This window comes from Ischnura elegans, chromosome 9 (genome assembly GCF_921293095.1).
Source record: "Ischnura elegans chromosome 9, ioIscEleg1.1, whole genome shotgun sequence".
Classification (NCBI taxonomy): Eukaryota; Metazoa; Arthropoda; class Insecta; order Odonata; family Coenagrionidae; genus Ischnura; species Ischnura elegans.
Genome location: NC_060254.1, coordinates 20,570,395 through 20,591,882, shown reverse-complemented (window position 1 = coordinate 20,591,882; position 21,488 = coordinate 20,570,395). Strand labels below are relative to the sequence as shown.

At 38.6% G+C, this 21,488-nt stretch overlaps 1 protein-coding gene across 1 annotated transcript in view; it reads right to left on the bottom strand.

The window, feature by feature from the left end:
* LOC124165804 overlaps positions 1 to 21,488 on the bottom strand; it is a 514,500-nt gene that overhangs the window by 122,721 nt on the left and 370,291 nt on the right. The window contains exon 5 of the mRNA XM_046543329.1: positions 8,397 to 8,610. Within this exon, the coding sequence (XP_046399285.1) occupies positions 8,397 to 8,610 (214 nt within the window). The remainder of the gene's footprint in view (positions 1 to 8,396; positions 8,611 to 21,488) is intronic.

Below are 21,488 nucleotides of genomic sequence, written 5' to 3'. Positions count from 1 at the left end.
TTTGATCATGTTTCATGGCCGAGTCAGGTGCAGGCACTGTCCACGCATTCATCTGCACACGTGTATTTGAAGCCCAATTGTTGGTCCGCGTGCCATGACGAAACATTGATCTTACGTCTATGATTGGAAGACCGGTAAAGTTTTCATCAACCGTGGCGAAAAATCAGACACTTCTTCACTTCCCTGCTCTCTCCATTTTCGCACTCACAACCTTTAGCTGACCCTGAATTTTGCTAACGTTAGGTGACGTCGTAAGAGGTCTTTGGCACTTTCATTGTTGCGTTTGCGTCCTCGGCGTCTGTTGCGTTTGTAAATTTTTAGTTGACGTGCGGCCGGTGATCGGTATGTGATCAATATTTACGTCTAAAATGCCTTATATACAGACCAATAATTTGACATTTAGACCGCGAAAACTTGAAAAAACGTGAATTTAATAATTTAGGTAGATTGAGTACCCTGCATATATTCTACGTGCCAGTAGTGCCACACTGAGCTTTCATTTCGTGTCATTGTCAAAGAAAAAACATAATACTCATAGTGTTTGCTTTCCCTTATTTCCATGACTGATTAATTTGCTCATTTCCTTACTATTCAGCCCTAAGCCATCTAATCCATGTATTCTCCACCACTCAGGGCCTGGACTTAGAATTCAATTCACCGCAGACCAACATACACAGGTGGTTACTCTGGCATCAAATCTGATATCGAGCGAGGCACCCTTTTGAATTATGTAGTGGATAACTTAGAATGACATAATTGTTAAGTGTCTCCTAGAATCACCGTGCCATCGGTGAATATCTTTTTTACCGAGAAAGACGGAGTAGAAAGAATGTAATGGAAGTGCACCGCTAGCTATCATCTATGCGGCAATGAATTTAAACGTATCTCGTTAATGCTAGCCTATACCTAGCTAATGTAATAATTAAGTCTTCATCTAGTAATGCATTTTATTTTTTTGTTTGATTCTGCTTGTCGATGATGTATGATGATTATTTAATTAAACGAGTTGATCGATTTGTACATTTTTAGCGTACCCCCCCTAGAAATTCCTCCGAATTCCTCCGAACTTATCCGCAGAACTTAGCGCGAAAAGTCCTTAGAGGTTTTTCGCGCGAAGGATTTACCCGCGAAGGCCCTTCGACTCAAATGCTCGGAGACTCTAAGTCTGGGAACTCTTGTCTCCGAACTCTGTCCTACGAGCGCTGTCCTACGACGCTGCCCTACGACGCCAAGCCATCCGACTCCAAGCCCTAGGACGCCAGCCCACCTGGAAAGCAAGACTTATATAGGTAGTACGGCGGAGGAATACCTACTCCTTGGCAATCAAGGGGAAATGGGTGCTGAGGCATAAGTATGCAGTTTGGAGTGAGAAGTACTCCACTTGTCCTATCACAATTCTCTCTCCCTCCAACACCTCATCCCACTATGTCTCTCCCCTCCATGAATTCCAATGACTTGCCTCTACCAGCAATCAACCCACTTGGTTATGTCTCCAACCCAGAAGATTGAGGAGAGAAATTCCGGCAGTACGCGGTTCTCCCCCCAACCCCGGCTTGGATGACGTTTTGCAGTGGTGTCAGTCAACAGGGGCGCCTACACGGCAGATTTGCAGCTGATTTAAACATCGCTCTATTACCCCTCCACTCCTTTGCAAATTCCCTCCCCACCACCCTGACACGTTTCGGAGCTCGCAAGCTCTCTCTTCCTCCGGTGCTCGCGGTGGACAGATTGCTTGGCTGAGATGGGTGATTTCTGCAAACTTATACAGATTTTACTTAGTTTTGGCAATGTTTCCTGTGTTATCATTAGTTATCATCGTTGTTTTCTGCAATAATTCTGATTTTGAATATTTCTACTCCTAATAGATATTGATTGAAAATAACTCTTAAATTTGTATCAATTGTTTCTTGAGTGCTGATTTCTTGTTTGTGGAGTCTTTCCCTTAACCAGCTTGTGACAGACGATTGGAGTTCCCTGTGTCTGGGGCTTACGTTCACAATCTCGAAGATTTAACGACGTAACGCCACAGATTGTTTTTCTTATTTATGGGAAAATCCTCCAAAACCGTTGGGACATTAATGGCTGAGCCAGATTTCGCTAACAGTTTCGCTTCTACAGCGACGAGGTACCCTCCCTAGGAGCGCGGGCGTATCAGTTGTAGTACTGGGTCCTGGCCCCGGTACGTTGTAACCTTCAAAGATCCCCCTTTGGGTTCTCATTGATGTCGACGATGCCGTACGATGTTTTGGGTTTTAATTTGGCATAATTCCTGAAATTAGTAAAAGGAAAGTTATGTGTTACTAAACTTGGAAGAGACCAGAAGCCTCACGAAAATCTGGACTGGAAGATGGAACAACCTTATAGACCATATCTTGAGACACGATGACCTCAATCGTAGAGGAATAAGTGGATGGCAAGAAATGAGAAGAAAGTGTTAAATAATAAGAGTAAATAATTAAATGTGAGTGGAACAGAAAATTCAGGAGGTAAAAGATAGGAATTACGTAGGCATGAAAAGATTAGCTGATAGTATAATTGAGTTGAGAGTTACGACGAACTAATATTTGCTTTCACTAGCTAGAGTAACTGAAGAGTGATGATGATGATGTATTTCAATCAAGAAAGGGTGAATAAACTTGTGTGTTGAATAAGTTTTGATTACTACTTATTGCCGAGATTTTTTACAGAAAATATTTATATTCCCTCAAAATTGTGTTTGTTAAAATTTTGAACTTATAAAATCCTTGAGTCGGTGGTTTCCGGAAATACGTTGAGGAATTTATTGACAATTTTGAAAGATAATTTAACATTTGTTTTTCCACAGGATTTTTATTATATCATGACCATGATTTCGACGGTTAACAGATGACATTAACGTGGCATTGACAAACCACGGTGGAGATTTAATGAAAAATCAGAAGAAAAACGAAGTTAAAGTTGTTCATTCAAAATTATAAAAACCTTTTGGGCAAATATTTTTCTTTCTGTTTTTGTTTGATACCAGACGAATGAATCAGCTACTTTGTCAAGTGTCGCTTAGTGTTGCTAGTCTTGTTATTTCCTTGGTCAATTCATTTCTCATTCACCATGAAGCTATTCATGCGACATTAAGTGTTCCATGGAATACTACGGTGATATACTTGCGGTAATCGAGAAAGAATATGAGTGCAGTTGTATATTCCTATAATACACTGTTTACCTTCCGCTGTTACTATCCGCTGGCTGCTGATGGGATAATTCTGTAAAGAGAAGGCAGTCTTCATCTCCCGGTGGAGATAGGCCTACCTGAAAAATGGTTCTTTTTACGAGGATTTCGTCAGATATCCCATAAAAAGTTGCCACATTTATTAATAAACGCTACGAGGATTTCGTCAGATGTCCCATAAAAAGTTGTCACATTTATTAATAAACGTTTTCGTCCTTAAGGTATTTTCCGTTTCTTCTTCTCTGTTTTTTTTAAATTTCATAATTGATTCATGTTCTCCTTCAGAACGAATTTAATTTTTCTGCTTGACGAATATTCATTTGATAAAGCCTATCTATTGCAGATAGCTTTTAGATTAGGACGTTAAGGTCAGAAGTAGCATTGAGTGAATACTATAGGATGGAATAAGTTATCATTCACCATATTCTATATCGCATTTACTCGTTAATACGTTAAGGGCAACTTTAAATCATGCATTTGGAAAATTCATGTGAAATGAAAACACCGAAAATGCACAGCAGCATTAAGCACTAATATGCTTATCCGCCTGTATAATTAAAATTTTTGAAAATATACTTATATAAAGCTATGGAGGTTGGTACTTAAATTTTAGCAGGTACGCATGATATGGTAATGCATCCTAAAATGCCTCTAAGAATTATTCATTCAGTTAAAGGCACCATGTTTACTTTATTAAAACTCCCAAATACATTTATACTAAATAATAACTCAATATGGTACTCAGAAATCTGTGCTTATTCTCGTGAAAATTTATGGTGAATAGTTGTGAAATTGCCGAATTCAAGGTGACATCTTTTTGCGATTTCATTCTATTTACATGTTTAGTTACTGTCCTCTGTAAATGTTACCTCATTATTGGTTTATATTAAATAAATTTTGTGGATATCCATTGCGTTTAGTACTTAAATTACATTCCAAAGCTAATTAAGGCAAAAAAAAATTTAATGGAATGTTTCATGTAACTAACCGAATTCCGTTTTGCAAACGTGGGCTTTTGTCGTTCAACCTATTTTATTCATAATAATTTGGTAGGTATTATCCAGTAGGCATTTAAATTTCTCCTTTAAAATTAATTGATTGCTTTTTACAATAGTTAATTATATAATTTTAACTCTTATTAGTTGGAAATGCATCTAACAATTGGGATATTAAAAATTATAAACACTTAGTAGATGAAGCCAATTGCATTCTGGAAAATATGCTGCTGCATTATGTCGAGTTATTTTCAAATTTTCTCGTCCCTGGAATTGTGTTATCCTTTGGCGCAAAAAGAGTCCAAAGAAAAGGTACACGCTTAAATGGTGTCCGTTTTATTCTTTAAGTAAATTCATAAAGTTTCTAAATGTCAAAGTATTTGAGGCTATACTGGGAGTCATAAAAATACATTTCAATAAATTATAAATAAGGGATTGGCTTATTTTTTAAAAATTTTCTCATTTCCAACTTCAACCACTGGAAATATTCTATGAGAAGTGAAGTCGATATGGAAAAGAAAGGTCATTTTTTAGTGTGAAGAGGTCGCTCACGAATAATAAATGCAATAACAGTGTATTATCCAATCTCTTGGTACAGCAACAGGATATTCCCAAACCAGGATATACCTACTCTCGGGGCGCCTGGGTACTCCCTATGAATCGGTGGAATTATTATACCCGAAATTTTATATTTTATTAAAGCAGAGTGAAAATTGTTATTTTTATTATTATTTATGTAGAAGCCAAGTCATATAGAATTAGGCTATTTCTTCCATCTCAGAAATGGTCTTACACTCTTGCGTGTATTTAAAGATATTAAATTATTCCAGCTTCAAATTAGTTACTTTTGTTAGTTCGTGCGCATGATGACATCTTGGTGCCATTTCATGCGTGGTTTCAGCTTAACGTCTTGGTGCCATCTCGTGCGCGGTTTCATCTTGAGTGGTCTCAGGTAATAAAGCAACACTCTCAGCTGTTGCGGCCCGCGAAGGTGTTGAGTTTCTAATGTGGACGTTTTGGCAGGCTCTGTTGTGTTACGGCCCGGTATATTTGCAGCCGCCACTGAACTGGAGACAGAGTTAGAGAGCGTGGGAGCAGACGCGCCTGGATTTCGGGTTCCGTAATTGTCCACGGGTGTCATTTAATTTCCCACCGACCCTGCATGTATGTGGAGCGTTCTGCGATCTGCTCCCTGCGGACGCTCCAACTGTGGGACGGAAATTATCACCATTATTTAGAAAAATCAAGAAGATAGTTAGGATGCATGATAAAAACATCCCCTGGATCGGGAATCGAGCCATAGACCTTTGGCTTCCAGACCACTGCGCTGATTTCCGTCCCGGAAGGCCAAAGGTCCGATTCCCGGTCCAGAGGAATTTATCTCATGGAAATTTATGTAAATTTCGCCGCCGTTCACGCGGCATTCTTCCAATAATTACTCATGGAAGTATGTCTTTTCGAAGTAAAGCAATTAAGATTATTGTGGGCTAAAATTTACACCTTTTTCGCGTTCTAGCAACTGTTTTCTAAACATTGGACATTTTAGTTGGAATACGCCGGCGCACTCTCGCTAAAACACTGCGCAGGATGATTGCGGGCTGCAGTGGTGTCAGCTAGTTGGTCCTGCCTCCCAAATTACCTTTTCGTCCCCCTCACGACTATCCTAACAAAAGCAACCATTTTGCTTAGGAAACGCTGGTCGAATGGGAGTTATTCTTAAAATCTCTAGCCCAAATATCTCTGATGAATTCTCTCGTGTGAATACGCTTGCGCCATGATTTTTTTTTCCGTCTGTCAACAGAATCAATCTGGGAAGTTATGAAACTTTAATAGAGAAAAGATAAAAATCGTATCACGGTCATTAAAAACAATTCTTAGTATCTTCAATACGTAGTATATGAATGTATCAGTGTTCGCTGTTGTATCTTCAAACACAATGCATAATACCGGTATAAAAGGATTTTCTGTATTTCCGAAATGTGGGATTGAAAGGGAGAAGGCTGTAATGCGATTTGAAGAGAGAAGTCAAAGATGGGAGTGGAGATGACCATGACATCCTAATGGCTGGTCCATGCTAACGTACATTTACCGATAGAATGCTTAAATAAATGGAATATTACAAAAACTTGGCCGACATATTGAAAACATTTCTTAGTTTCATATTGCTGTAATTAATGAGATTTACGCAATTAGTCACTGTGATTACAATTCTTATTCATGTTGGTGGTTAGGTTATTTATAATGCTTCCTTAGCTAGTCCTCTGTTGAGGTCCACCTGTCTGAAGGTATTTTGCACAAACTTACTAGCCAAATAAGGATGATAAACGATTTTAATTATACCAGGTGAATTATATTTTGGTATTCCTCTCGGGATCTACCCCGCGTTATTGCAGTCGTATAGCCCGACAATTCGGAAAACGACTTGTCTTCCATTCTTAACGCGTGTTCATATATCAAAGCACGATTTCACGCGGAACCTAATTTACCGCTTGTACTGATATGAATTGTTTTACTCGTCAAACGGTCAATTTCGTTCCGAGTGAAATCGTACATAGAGGCAGTAACATCCCTACACCATTAATATCTGCACATCTAATGGCATGACATTCATTGATACTGTGTTCCATTACAGCTGGCGTATTTGGTTGCGCAATTCTGAAATCCTACATTCAGAGAGTAACACGCCTTGAGAATGGATAACAAGTCGTTTTCCCTAAATTTCGGCCAATACGAAGACAATAATATGATGTAGAACGCAAAATAAATGCGATAAAATAAGTTTAAGTTGTAGCTGTGTTTGTTCCTGTAAAATGCATAGAAATCATTTCAAAACGGGGTTGTTTTAAGCGCTCACGACCCATCATCATCATTTGTCCGAGTGAGGTCTCTTCTTTTCCGTCCACTCCAGCGTCGCCATGGCAAAAGGCACTTGCTCAAATCTTCTCGTCCATGAAAATCCCATTTCTCCGTTGTTCTGCTGCCCGGAGAGCATCAATGGGCACCTGATTTATTCATTGCGACCGACTCCCCCCTGTTTCCCTGTACCGATTCATGAATTTTGGGGAGTCTTGGCCGGAAATTTTATGCTTCATCTGCCCTATGTCTTCTGTGAAATCGATTTCTTTCAAATAGGTTTTTTTAGAGGGACTCTTGGGAGGAGTAGTCTCAGATGGCAGACAATAGTCGGCCCCTTGAGGAATGCCGATTTAGATTGGCAGAAAACATATTTATTGTGGGTTCATAACTAACCATCATATATTTTCATTGAGATAGAAGAATTCATAGAAGTTGGTGACATGGTAGTTAGGTTGATTTAGAGACGAAATAATAAAATTAATCATGAATTGTCCCCTTCTAAAGTAGTACAACGTGGTGATATTTGTGAGTTAATCTTTATCTAATATAGGAGCTCATATCTGTAATTTTTCATTGCTAAATTTTTAATATTTATTGTTTTGCCTTATTTAGTTGATTATAATGGTCTGTTTTATTTTTCATGCTAATTTATCCAGACATATTTTAAAATGAGATATGTTCATTTACCAGCGCAAAAGTAGTCAAACAAACTTAAGCACAAAATTGTCGTGATCCTGTGCATTTTTATGTTTTGCATTTGAAATGGTAGTTAATTTTTTCGCAGAAATTCAACGATTATATCATGAAAAAACATAAGATTCAGACACATGCATGTAATAGCGCTTGTTCATGGCTGAAAAGTTTATGATTCTTCTGATCCATATCTTCCGTGAAATTGAGAAGGTAGTGGAAAGCTCGTAAAATTCTCATTCATAAGACTCTTCGTTTGTATTACAACAAACGTAATACGTGAATACGGAAAGCTGCGCGATTCGACAAAAGGTGCCACGAGCAAAAAGAAAGCATGACACAGAATTTAAACGAATTCGGTTCTGTGCCGATCAACACTCGGAGACTACATGCTAGGCTTAAACAAAGAGAGATATTTTTCCCAATAGATATTCGCAAAAGTCTTTTCCCAAAAAAATAGGGAACTTTATTAAACACTGGGTGGAACTTCATATGAGTATTTGATTTCCTTTAGTCTTTTTTGTCAATGAGTAATATCCAAGAGACTCCCGCCACACAAACCTATTGAGAGGACTTACGGGGTATTATAAAGATGTAGATGCAACCAATCATTGCCCTCCTTAGGCTTCTTCAGCGTTTCTTGTACTCACCAGTTACTCTTAGGAAGACTTGTCTTATCCGTGGAGGGTGCGTTGCTACTTGGCACTCGTACAAGCCTTCGTCCCTCCGGTTGACGAATAGGATCTGCAGGCGCCAGTTGTTTGGATATCGATACGCCAGCGAGAAGCGCGAATCGCTGCTGTAAGCCTGTCGACCAACTGTCAGCAAGTGGATGGCGTCGTCCTTCCTGTGAAGCCAAGTGACCTGAGGAGAAGAGGAAATCAGACGTCGTTAGTATTTTATGCCAGGCATTCCGGGATGAAGGGTCTCAGATTTTTATATTAACTTCTTTACAGATGTAACACCCATTTAGTGAGTTAACCCGAAGGTTGGTGTGGGCAGGTGAGAATAACGGTCACCTTAGACATAGCCTTAGGCTTGTTAATTCAACACATTCAAGGTAGGGGACTAGTTCTTTTCTCTGGCATCCTTTTTCTCCGAGGACCATTGTCAACTGCCAAGCGATCAACTCTCTTAGCTACCAAGTTCTCCTTATGAATGTATATTCATCCCCTGTGAAAAACTCCTTACGTTTTGCCAAAAAATACGCGATATTTGCGCTTTCAAATTTTCATGTTTTTTCCATAAAGTTGCTTTAAAATATACACTGCCTGGTATCTCTTATTGTAATGGTCGTAAAAACAGATTTTTTTAGTTTTACTAAACCAAGACTTTGGTGAGGAAAGTTAACACAGTTTCATCTGATTTCATGCTATACCCTGTATTATAAAATTTTCATGTTAATTATTTATTAATAATAAAACAAAATTGTTTACTCCTTTCTAAATATAATGCTATTTGACATGGGTTTCGGCAGCGCTGATGATTCAGCGAGGCATGTCTGGCGAGTATTGGGTAAAAACGTTTTCGTGAAGGCATATCCGTCGTACTAATGATAGCAGGGTGTAATGTTCTCATTGGTCTGATACAGAATTTATTTAGTCACCTATCACAATTTGAATGGATTTCGATTGATTTGATTTCAAATTTATCCATAGCGGTAAGTTTAATAGGTTACCATAGTAAAATTCGAAATACTGGATATCCAGAAAAAACCGTTACACATTTCGCTGAAGGACTGAAATTCTGAACTTAGATACGCGTTGCGTTTTGCTTTACGTCTGTGTGTATGTTTTTGTTTCCCTTGTAGTCTGGCTCCGAAAGCCTTTTGACTGCTTATCATAAATGTTGTGACTGCATTGAGTCACAGCATTGATTTACTTCCCTATACGGAGACATTTTTGAAACTGCGAGTACTCAATTGTGCTCTCTTGGAGTCTCTCTCTTCATTCACTAAATCAATTGCGATCTCTGTTGGTCCAAAATGTTTAAAACGAACAATTGTAGAGTAACAATACACGAATTTACCTTTTCGTGGAGAAATTTGTGTGGTTTCCAATTATCTTCGAATTAGTGACATCCAAATTAATGTTGGCATTTTAATGGTGCTAGACATATTCTCTTTATCTGAAACAGACAGCTGTCAAGTGAATTTTGCTTTTCCGGGTCCATTGATCAACCTGTCATTCCCAGTGTGCAATGTCTACTCTTGCTCTCGCTTCCTCTTATGGCGAAGCTCTATTGCTTATCGGTATGCTCTTATTACAAAGCTATACTTTCAATTCGATTACACACCCGTGATTGACTTGCCGATATTGGGTTAACCAGGGTTGCTGAACATTTGATTAGAATGGAGCATACTATTTTAAAGCTTTTAACAATACTAAACTTGGCATAATTAGTGTGGCGTGATGTGAATGTGTTGAGAAGTAGTCGTACGAGTGTATTTATAAAGTTTGCTAAATATTTATTACGATATGTGACAAAAATATTGCTAGCGCTTTATTAGTTTTTTAAATTAATTGCTTGAAAAAAAATAATTAGTTACATGTCTTATACTAATATAATTTTTCTTGGGTTTATATAAAATTTGTTTAAAAATTTCTATTCAATCCAGAATTTCCTTTAAGACTTATGCGATTTTTGCTTTCAGGTGGGACAGCTGCCCCCTCCTGCCCCTCGCTATATATGAAATATTGTGAGAGTCCTGGTCTGTTCTAGTAGAGGAAAATTCATTGCCTCACCTGCCTGTTCATATTTGCCTATGAATTACCAACACTTATTTCAGTCTATCATAACTCTCTCGACAAATGTTATTCTTTTTCTCTGCTAATGCTGTGGTCAAATGAAGTTCATCTTTTATTGGCTTCAATCACCAAAGAAAAATTATCGTTCCAATTTATTGAATAAACAACGCATGATAGAAATATTTAAATATATTTTTGATTTCCTCAGAAAGCCATGCTGAAATATTGACCTCGGATGTGGTTGGTCACTTTTAAAATTTTAACTGAAGCAACATCGTAAAATAATCCGTTGATAAAAATAAGGTTTATCGTTGGAAACATAGGTAAATTTGTGGTTAATGTGCATTCAGTTTGAAGCAGGGCAGAATATAATCGCGAGTAGCCAATGTTAGATAAATAAAGTGGAAGATAAAAAAGAAAAGCTTTCGTAATTTAAATTGAGCTGGCCAATATTTGATCTTTCCTCTTTCGTGGTGAAATGCAATTTTAGTCCTTATTTGCCCAAGCCTCCAGAATCGGATCTCTCCTATATCAATCGGGGCATTGTACGCGCCACCGAGTTTTATATTTCATCGTGTAACAGTTCTGATACTTCAAGAGAAATCAAATACTCCCACTCGTCGACGATAGCTTGCGGCTTATTGAGACAACGCACATTGTTTCAGGAATGGAAGAGAAAAAGAAAAGCATAAAAATAAATGCAATTCCGAAAAAAAGTGTGTCGTAGATTTATAATTGGTGTAGTACTGCGGCAGATCAAGTGTAAAAACTTTACTCATGGCAAAAGAAGATAGCAAAGCGTTCACGCACTACGGGAAGAGATTTAATTTAATCGTTTCAAGCACGAATATTACTACAGGGGGTTTATCAGTCAGCCTACAGACCACTTTGCTGTCTTCTCCTGCCATGAGAAAAGTTCACTCACTTGATACACCGCAATACTACACAAATTACAAATCCACAACACGCTTTTATATGTATTCGGAATAGTATTTATTTTAATGCTTTTCTGTGTCCCACCGCGCATGTAAAGTAGTCTCCAAAAGTCACCATTTGCGTACCTGACGAGCTGTGCGATCGGATTTTTACGGAGAAATAAGCTATAATTTGGGCTGTTAATCGGAGTATATATATTTGTGATGATATGATCTGTGAAGGTCATAACTTTTCAATGTTATTCCTCGTGATTCGAAAAAAAATATATCGTAAATATTTAAAATAAGTTATCGGTTTTTAAGAATCATCGCCCGAAATGCACAAATTGCGAGAAAAATCAACAGAGAAAAAAAATCAATCATCTTGACCAGGATTCGAACCCGCGTCCAACGGTGAGGAATTCTATGGATTTTTCGCACTCACTGCCACACGGCGGTCATTCTTGTAAAGGGATTAAATTGAACCCAATGTGACAACCAATATCAACTTTCTATATCATGGACTGAGGTATTTCCTGTGTAGTCCCTTTGGTTGGAAAAGTGCTAATGCTATAGAACAGGAGCTTGTCCATCTTGCGGGATCTAAAAGGAACCCAAAAGTTTCCCTGAAAACCCAGGCAATCCAGTGCAAAAGATAAAATTCAACCTTATGAGCCCTCTATGGCATAATATGCTTCTCTTTCGTCGAAGGGACATTGGAGTGCGGTTGAGACCTATCGCTACCTCTGTGAATGTGTACCATCGTTTCCAATCATATGCAGACACTCATGAGTCCCACTTAACTGATGGGGCCGGGTCGGTGGAAACTTGGACGTTTGGCGCATGAGCAAGCAACCTGCATCCTTTGCCTTCACGGCACCAAGGTTGAAAGAGGCAACTAGACTAGGCTACTGAAGCTGGAGTCAAACTCCAGGTCCAAGAGCCTGAGCGGATTTAAGATTAGCGGTGGGAATGGACTGAGGAGACACGCGTCCACGTTGGGCCGCGCCGTAGGAGAGTTTTCATTCGGGCTGCGTGGCAATTTCTTTCTTCTCATAAGCTTTATATTTGAACTCACCGATTTTATATTATAAATATGTGGTTCCTTAGTGGAATAGGTTTATTCCATGTGCGGTTATTACGGTTAAACTCAGGGAGGGTTGGAATTATTAGGACATGTACTTTGATAATGACATAGCGTATTGTCGAAACCTGGGTCGGTTATTAAAATACTGTGGAACATTCAACAGTGTATCTTTAATATTGTCCTGTTACCAAGTTCCACCAAATATCGCCGTCCAGCCTTAAGTTGAACATGTACTTTTTTCATTCCTCGCATGGAATAATGCACAAGAATTCGATTGGGTATTCGCCCATGAATTTTGACTCCAGATTTGGTTTCTCAGTCGCATCCACGTCCATTCTCGTCGGCTCTTGGTGCCATGAAAGCAATGCAGGTTGCTTCATGAGCTTACCTGCCAAGTTTTCACCGACCCGGCCCCATCAGTTAAGTGGGACTCGTGTGTGTCTGCGTGTTATTGAAAACGATAGAACCTTACCGCTCAAACGGAGGTACTCATTTTCGTCCTTGTGAAGGTTGGGTATAAAAGGAGCGTGAGATCCCTATCCGGGAATATTTTTTGGAGACGCACTCATCGTGCGAGGACGAGCTGGAGCCCGTTGGAGAGACAAAGACGGAGGAAAGTTGCTTCAGGATGATTTGAGCGCACTTGCAAGGTACCGTACTCGACAATTCCTTTTTTTCGCCCCTCTTTTGTTTTCTAATGTCCGTTTTATTAGGTTGAAACTAAGGATGAGTCGATTCCATTTCGTTTCTTTCAAATCTATTCCCAATTCTCTATTCTGATTCCGCCGATTCTTATTCGTACTAACAGCTGGGCTATTTTATTTTCATTAGAATTTTTGTTATTCAAATTTTAGAATTGAATGGAATAATAAAAAAGACGACGAAGTGGCCCAAAAAGTACATTAATGTTAAAATAGTAAATTGATATTATTCATGCTTATACTCAGCTTTAATAAAATAATAAACACTAACTGTTTCATTCATAAATTTTAACTTAATTATATACAGTGTACAATGGCTCAGTGTGTGTCGGCCTTCACGCCTCAAGCTAACAGTCTATTTTCAAAACAATTATCTTCCTAAAATCGATGGAACCGAGAATCGACCTCAGCTGATCGATTCTCAATTCTGCTTTCGTCCCCGAGAATCGGTGGACATAAGAATCGAAATTTGAAATCGAATCATCACTAGTCGTTACCCTTTTGTATGAATTGAAATGGTGCCGTTACAAACATTCTCGAGTTCTTTTTACGTGTTATCGACGACTGTCATCCCACACACTTGTCACTGAAAACCCAAGATTTTAATTAGGGAAGAGAAATAGCCTCCAAGGTTTTCAAGACAACTGTTTGAAACGTACTCGTGGTTAAATATGTATCAATGAATATTTAAATTGTACGCAGCTTTATTAGGTTTAACCTCGAATGGCTTCAACGCTCCTACGTCATTGTGAAGAGGGAAAAGAACTTTTTCTCGCAGCGACTCTTTGATATACTTATTTTGAAGGGGTGGGGGAAGGTGAGGAAGAGGGGAAGGTTGTAGTGAAGAGGCTGCCTATTTCGTGGAGTTCAAAGGTGAGTGTACGGGCTAAGAAAATGTTTGTTTAGGTCGCCTTCCCCCCCCCCCCCCAAATAGTTTCATTTCCTCGTGATAATGATTCTGGTGTGTTGAAACCGATCGAGGTTAAACTTAATAAAGCTGTTTGGTACAGAAAAATTTATCATTATAATTATTTAAACAAAACGTACATACGTGATTAATTATAAGCGACAAATGGTAATTTCAACGCCTTATAGTGCTGGAAGGAAAGGGAGGCTCCCAGATCACTTCTTGCGTACTCCATGGAAACCTACCTTAATCGGTAGAATACTATAATAATAATAATATAAAACTCCACTACCATGGTATTATTAAAGTGTGGAAATTACCTTCTTAATTTATATTTTATCACTAATATATCGCATTTCCATCACGTCAATCCTGAAACGATTTAAACGAAAATTATAACCTCTAAAGCGTAGGTGTATAATTAATGATTATTAATTAGATTTTTAATTTATATTCATTATGTATTCATTATGCCTTATACAGCCTCATCCGAGAAGATTTTATCTAGAATTCGCCAGGAAAGCCTACTCAATAGTTCTGTGGTAGACGTCATATACCAGAAATCGAAGTTAAAAATGTGGACTTAAGAGGACTTACTCGAAACCCAGAAATATTTCATGCGATAAAAATATTTTTCAATAAATATTATTCGCATTCAGAATTATCGGAAATTTAAAAATGAGAGTTCCAATGATAGAGTTATCATGGCATGAGAGCGTTATCACGGAAGTTTGAAAATATCTTTCCATGATAGACAAACCCTAGGCAATAAGGTACGACGTAAAATCGGAAACCTCTGGATCTACCGATACACAAGGAAGCCTAACGCAACATTCTGGATCGAGGGATATTTAGAATAAAAAATCGATCAAATATCCTATGGCTTTGTGATTTGGGGGTATTAAAGCGTGTTGGTATTGGATGCAATCTCTTACTTTTTATAGCCTTGTCATTTTCTTGCTTGTGCCCCATACTCTGTGTAGTGATCAAGGGGGTTGATGCTAAGGTTTCGACGACCAGCGAGGCAAGGAAGGTGATACTACGTTCGTTTTCGGGAAAGAGCGGAGGATTCGCTTTAGAGCTTATCTTATTCGGGTGACTGAACGAATGTGCTTTATGACGCGTCGCTTGAATATCCTGGGGCCGAAGGAGTTGCACGACCTTTGCTGTATTTTTATACTATCGTGGGCTATTTGCTGACGTCCTTTAACATTTCTTTGATGGTTACACTTTCCGTGTACGGGGATGTGAACTTTTAATCCCAAAAAAGTATTCTTATATTCACTTGATACATGCATTATTTGTATTATTTGGGAGCATTGAAATTACACTACATCTGTGTTATACAACCTTCTATTGAATGCATAAATTTATTCAAAGGAAGCGTAATTTGAAAAAATTAGGAACATAAGCTTAACTTGTTTAAATGTATTTAGCAATAAGATGGAGAGACCTCGTAGTTGCAGTATTGTGTAATAAAAACGAAGATGATGTTTGATAGGGAATATGAATATATATTCCATAGACAGAAAAAATGATAGTATAGTTCTCGGTAAATCCTTGAAATATTTTAAAAACCTATATTATAACGTTGACTTTTAATATTATTTGAGTTAGAATATTGTGTGAGACTGAAATATGATATGAGGAAATACGAATCCTTAAGTACATTCTTAAATAATTTGATTATTATAAATCCCCTTGGTGTACTGCTTTATGATGAATTGTGTCCACAATTGTTTCTGACAATGTGTTTTTTATTCGCTGTTCAAATTTTATGGATATATTACTCGAACGAGTAATATTCTATGCGCACCTTCTCCTGACATTTGAGATCGGTATCCATCAGGTTTTACTAACATTGAGCACCTAGATCTCATAATCCCTGCGACGGCTTAGTGTGCAAAGCCCCTGAGCTGAACGTTCCGTTGTTTATTGGTATTAAACAATACCCTGTGTATCCAATTGGGGTGTCTAGGGATCAAGGAGCCTTTCCTTTCCAGCCGGGGACAAATCCAGTTGTGCGTCATCTACGAAATGCAATATTTCATGATAATCCCTTCAGTCTTTTATCATATTGGTATGGGACATGAAAAAAGGCATTCAAATGCCTTCGTGACGGAATAAATTATAGAAAGTCCCATGTGAAAGTCTGTGTCTTAAATATTCATGTATCGAAAGGCAGCGCTATGATAATGTTATATATATGACAATCCCTGTCGTAAACGAAATTCATGATGTTTGATACAAATACCTAGAGATATAATACGTACTTCGATGGATTAGATGTCAAACATTATTCGTCTTGGCAATTGAGTTGGCTTCGTTTTGAAATTAGTTGTTTCAAAGTTTTGTAAAGACTGTAAGCACCGCTACAATAATTTAAATATTACGTCCGTCTAGATGCAAATCCCAATATTATTATTCATTCGCCTGTACCTCTGAATTGCAGCTATTCATTTTTCCCTCATCGTGCGTTATGGGGCATGGAATAGTAGATTATTGGTGAGAATATCATAATTTCAGTGTTGTAAGTGCTTGTAATGAATTTCATGAGTATGAGGCATCATTTAGTGGGTTCACTGTTGCCAAGGGCTATTCCTCACTGTCTCAAAAAGGCGTATTTTCTAATTATGATTGTTCTATATATTTAAATTAGTCATCCCCTAAATAATTTAAGGTGAATTAACAGATTTCTTTTTGAAAAAAAGTGTTCGCGGTTCAAACATCAGGAGCTTTCTTCTGTGTATTGGGTAACGAGTCTGTTTAATTATTCAGGTACTTGGTGCTTCACAATGTAGCGGGAATAACCACAGAGCCCGTTCTGAAAATCAGCGAAGATGATGACGAGAATTTCTTTTTCGGCCTCAGCACAATGGGCGGAGAGTCCGTACGAGAAGCAAAGAGGAAGATTCACTGGATGGGGGAATGGAAGAGCTCCCTCGTTAACTTGAAATGAAAAGGGGTTCTCTCGCGGAGGATAAAAAGCGGATTATGTGTAAATCGCGGCCGGAGGTGGGCGTGTAATCCCCTTTTAAATAGTCCGTAGACAAAGCCGACAAATGCGAAAGGATACGGAGACAAGGGGGAGAGTTTCGTTTTTTAATGTGCGGGTGTATAAAGAACTTCTTCTCATCTGAAAATTCCTCAGTCTTCCTCGAGAAAAAAAAGAAAACACATAAGAGTCTAAAGAAAAGGAGGACGCGAGAAGCGAGGAGTGGCACAAGTTTATTTTTTATATAAATAAAACATATTTTTGCATTACTTTTAATCCGTTGGTAGGAGGAAAACTCGCTCTTTCATCAAACGCGCCATTTCATCCGCGCGAAAGGAGTGTGGGCCACTGCGCATTGCATCTTGTGTTGTTTTTCCGTGAGTTTTCGTGAAGTTGAGAGTGGCTCGTTGAGTCAGGTCGAGCACTGAAGCGCATTCACGGCTACACGCGACTCGAGAGCGTGCAGTGCACGAACGGAGGAGGAGGTCACGCGTGCCATTTTTTATTCCTGTTATTTTTTTATTCCGTCCCTCATCTCTCCCCTCGCTAAATCTGAAACATTCTTCGTGTTCCTTTTTTTCTCTTTTTCGATTTACTACTGCATCTGTGAGGCAAGAGTAAGATTCACCGTTGAGAACTGGTCTTCGTAAATTCTGAAATATTGCTTACAAGATTCCTACGGCATAATTTACGGTCATAGTATGCGATCGGGTTGAAATGGTGACTAGAATTTTAGCTTCACGCCCTGTGGACCTTGATTTCAATCCCACCAGTGACAGACAATTTTCAGAGGTCTACGGGTCCCTGCTTGAACGCTCTCTGGAGGAAATTTTCAATCGTCGGCCAACCAGTGGGGCTAAGTCGTCGCGTGCCAAATCGAAGGTCGTGGGGTAGACTCTTAGCGGAGTAGGTAACCCCGATCCATAGCATGAACGGTCGGATCCCACCACGCCACGCCAAAATGTCCTTGTTGATATCTGCCTTATTCCCAGCCATTAAGCTGTCTATACTCTCATAAATATATTTACAGCAGTTAGAATTAAACCGATTCCTAAATTTGAATAAATGATGCAAAAATGATACATAATCCACCAGCTTCGTTACAATTTCATGTAATAATAAATTGGTGTCTACCAGAAAACGTACCCAAACGTTCGACAATCTCTTCTTACCAGACCCTTCTTAGGTGAAGGCCATCCAGAGGACTCTGGTACCATTATCCTCCCTGGTTACGGAATGCGAGAAGTTAGTTGCAGAAAAGAGGTTCATTCAGAGAGGTGACTCATCAACTGGTTTCCTTGGTTTTTGGTATCAAACTTTGCAGACTTTCCAGTAAAATATTCCGGAGATAATACCAGGAGCTAGGCTAATCCTAAAGAAAAAATAGGGAAGCGGGCAGACTACTCTGTGTATGTGAAGTCAACGGTTAAAACAGGGGTCAATTCTAATCTTTCAATTTAGACTAAACCTCATTGATAAAATTAGCAATTTTAAGTATTTTTGAACGCTGACCTGTTGGTCACTAGTATTTAGCAATCCAATTTATCAGTGTTGCGATTCGTTGCTAATACTTCACAATACAATCAAACTCCAGCTAAAGAAGCACATTTTTGCTCTTGAATTAAAGTGCATCTGATTACCGTTAAAAATGATGCTAAGGGCATAAGTTCTGGTTGCACGTGTACAATAGAAATGTACATGTTCTAATATTTTTCCCGCTAGTTACACAGCTTGGGACGTTACACATAAATGAAGCTAATTGTTAAAGTCACAGACACAAAGCATCTTTAGACAAAACATTCGGCCAAAAAAGAGAATCATGTATGCAAATATCATTTTTGTTCCGCACGAACGTTTTACTTTGACTTTTGTTCATAGAACGTAATTTTTTTCACAAATAGCTGTTTGTTTTATGCTAACTTGAGACTGATAAGGACGTGAGAAATTAATTTAAAAACGTGGATTGGATTTTTTTAGCATTATCCAATATTTACTGCAGTTTTTTTTTCAGTTTCTTCCATTTATTTTCAACTCCGAATATTTCATTTTCAAGTGCGCATGAAAGTGACATGGGAACGAGTAGAATAAAATGAGTATAGCCTTCCGAAATCCCCCGTTCATTTTAAATGCTCGTGTATTCTCACCACCCAACCTTGATTAATTCCCTCGTAAGGTTTTTAAATTCTTGGAAAAATCTTGGCATTATGACGAAGGAAAATCTTTGTTCTTTCCGAATAATGCAAGGTGAAGACGTCTTTGCTGCTGGAGACACGATACGAGAGCGTGTCCTGAGGGGACTCCTCCTCTTAGCCCCAATTCGCGTCTTTAAAAGTTGTTTGTGCTCCCGCTTTTGGGCCTAATGGCTGTGGAAAACGTAGCGGAAGGAGTTACGTGCATGAAAAGATAACCTAAGGCGGAGCCGTGGAAACGTATATGCCAACGTTGGCTTTACGTGCAGACTCAACGGTTTCGGAGACGAAATAGTTAGGCAATTTTTAAATAACAGACAAAGAATTAATAATACTATTGCGTATTCATTATAAAATGCAAAATACAGATGATAATTTCCACGCTTTAATATAAATCTCCGTTACCGACCATGGTTACGACATTGTATGTCGTTTTCTAGGAAATTTCCACAAAAAAGACATAGAATGCCGACACCGCGGTTAGTAGTGGAGCTTTATATTTAGGTGTGGAAATTGTCATTTTCAGTCTATGTTTTAACATTTCTGTATCACATTTCCACCATTTCAAGCTGCAAACGATTCCATTATTGTTAAAATTAACTAAAGGAAGGTGGTGGAGATTGACGAAACCAAACTTTCTCTTTCCGCCTCGAGAAGGGTATCTTTTTTTAGACATTTTAATGTGCCTCATTTTCTATGCTTTTAAATTTACTCATTTAATAATTTTCTAATATAATATATGTCCGACAGAAATAGTGAATTTAGAGAGATATTTTTCCAAATTAACACGTGATGTAATTTATTTTTATCCTCAGCAATAAAGAATTGAGTAAACTAGGTCGGACCTTATACGTTCATCTCCTATTCTTATAATTATTTTTATTTGGCACCCCACCACACGCCTTTTGAGGCAGCTTGCGGGGTGGAGCGTTGACTGAATGACGGAGTATGGTGGTTCGCCCGGCAAAGGGTTTACGTTGAAACTGACAGTATGTTGCGGTGCGTGCGGTTTTGTCAGGGATGTGCGTTGGACGGTGGTCGTCATCCATCTCCGAATCACTTAATCCATTTCGATCGGTTCGCTTCTCTCGCCGGCGGAGGCGGGCGGACACCCTTTCCATAGCTTCCTCTCGGGGTCCTCCGCTATCCCCGCATCAATCAGCCCTCCCTCGGGGGCGTCTACCCTCTCCTCTCATCCTCCGCGACCCGAGATGCGTTTAGGAGCATTTGTTTTTTTTAGAACCGAGGACGATCGCCGGACTGGAGAGAGAGAGGATTTTATCTCCTCTACCTACCCTTGCAACTTTCTGAATCAAGCGTCGATGCTGTCATTTTGAAGTAGATTACCCGACTATACTGAATAGTCATCCAGGATAAAATTCACCACCTAATCATTTGCCTTGGCCGAGATGCGAATCCAAATCTCCCAATCGCCGCGCCGGTCAAGTGTACTACCAGTTACACTACCTATCCATTGTTTGTAACGTAAACATTCCAAGCATTGATTCTTGCTATTGCTTAACTACCGATAAAAACCATTCGTATTTTGTTGAAATCATATTCTTTCATTTATTCATATGCATTGGAAAATTTTAAACCTGATTCATTTTTATTTTCTTCCCTTGCTTTGATATATTGAAGTTATTTTTAAGGAACGCACGTCTCATATAAAAATAATATGCATGCTTATGTGTTGTATAATTTATTGTCTATGGCTAAGAGGATAATTTTTACTTGTAATGTATTAGTTAATTAAAAAACAATAAATATTTGTTAAATAGCCTTTCTGGCTAATGCGTAATATTTTACTGTTGCTATTTTCTTTCAATTCCAATGGGTCACTAGCAAAGTCACTCTTTTGATTAAAAATTATTTCTTCGCTAAATATTGAGTATACTTTAAATTACAAAATAATCGCTTCAGCGATTGAGGCATTGGTCGTGCTAGTGGGTAAACTTTACCACTTTCTCAAGCTCATCGTTTTCTTTGCAAATGCTTCCATCCAAGGCATACCTTCATTTCACTGAAGAAATGGAAGTTATACGGCGCTAGCTCGGTATTTCTCGGCGAATGATCGAAAATGTCCCATTGAAATTGCTCAACGAGTAATTGGGCTGTACCAGCGCTGAGATGACGGGCGTTGTCATGGGTCATTTCCAGAAGTCAGCATGTATCTAGTGTATAAAATGTATTCGTGATTTT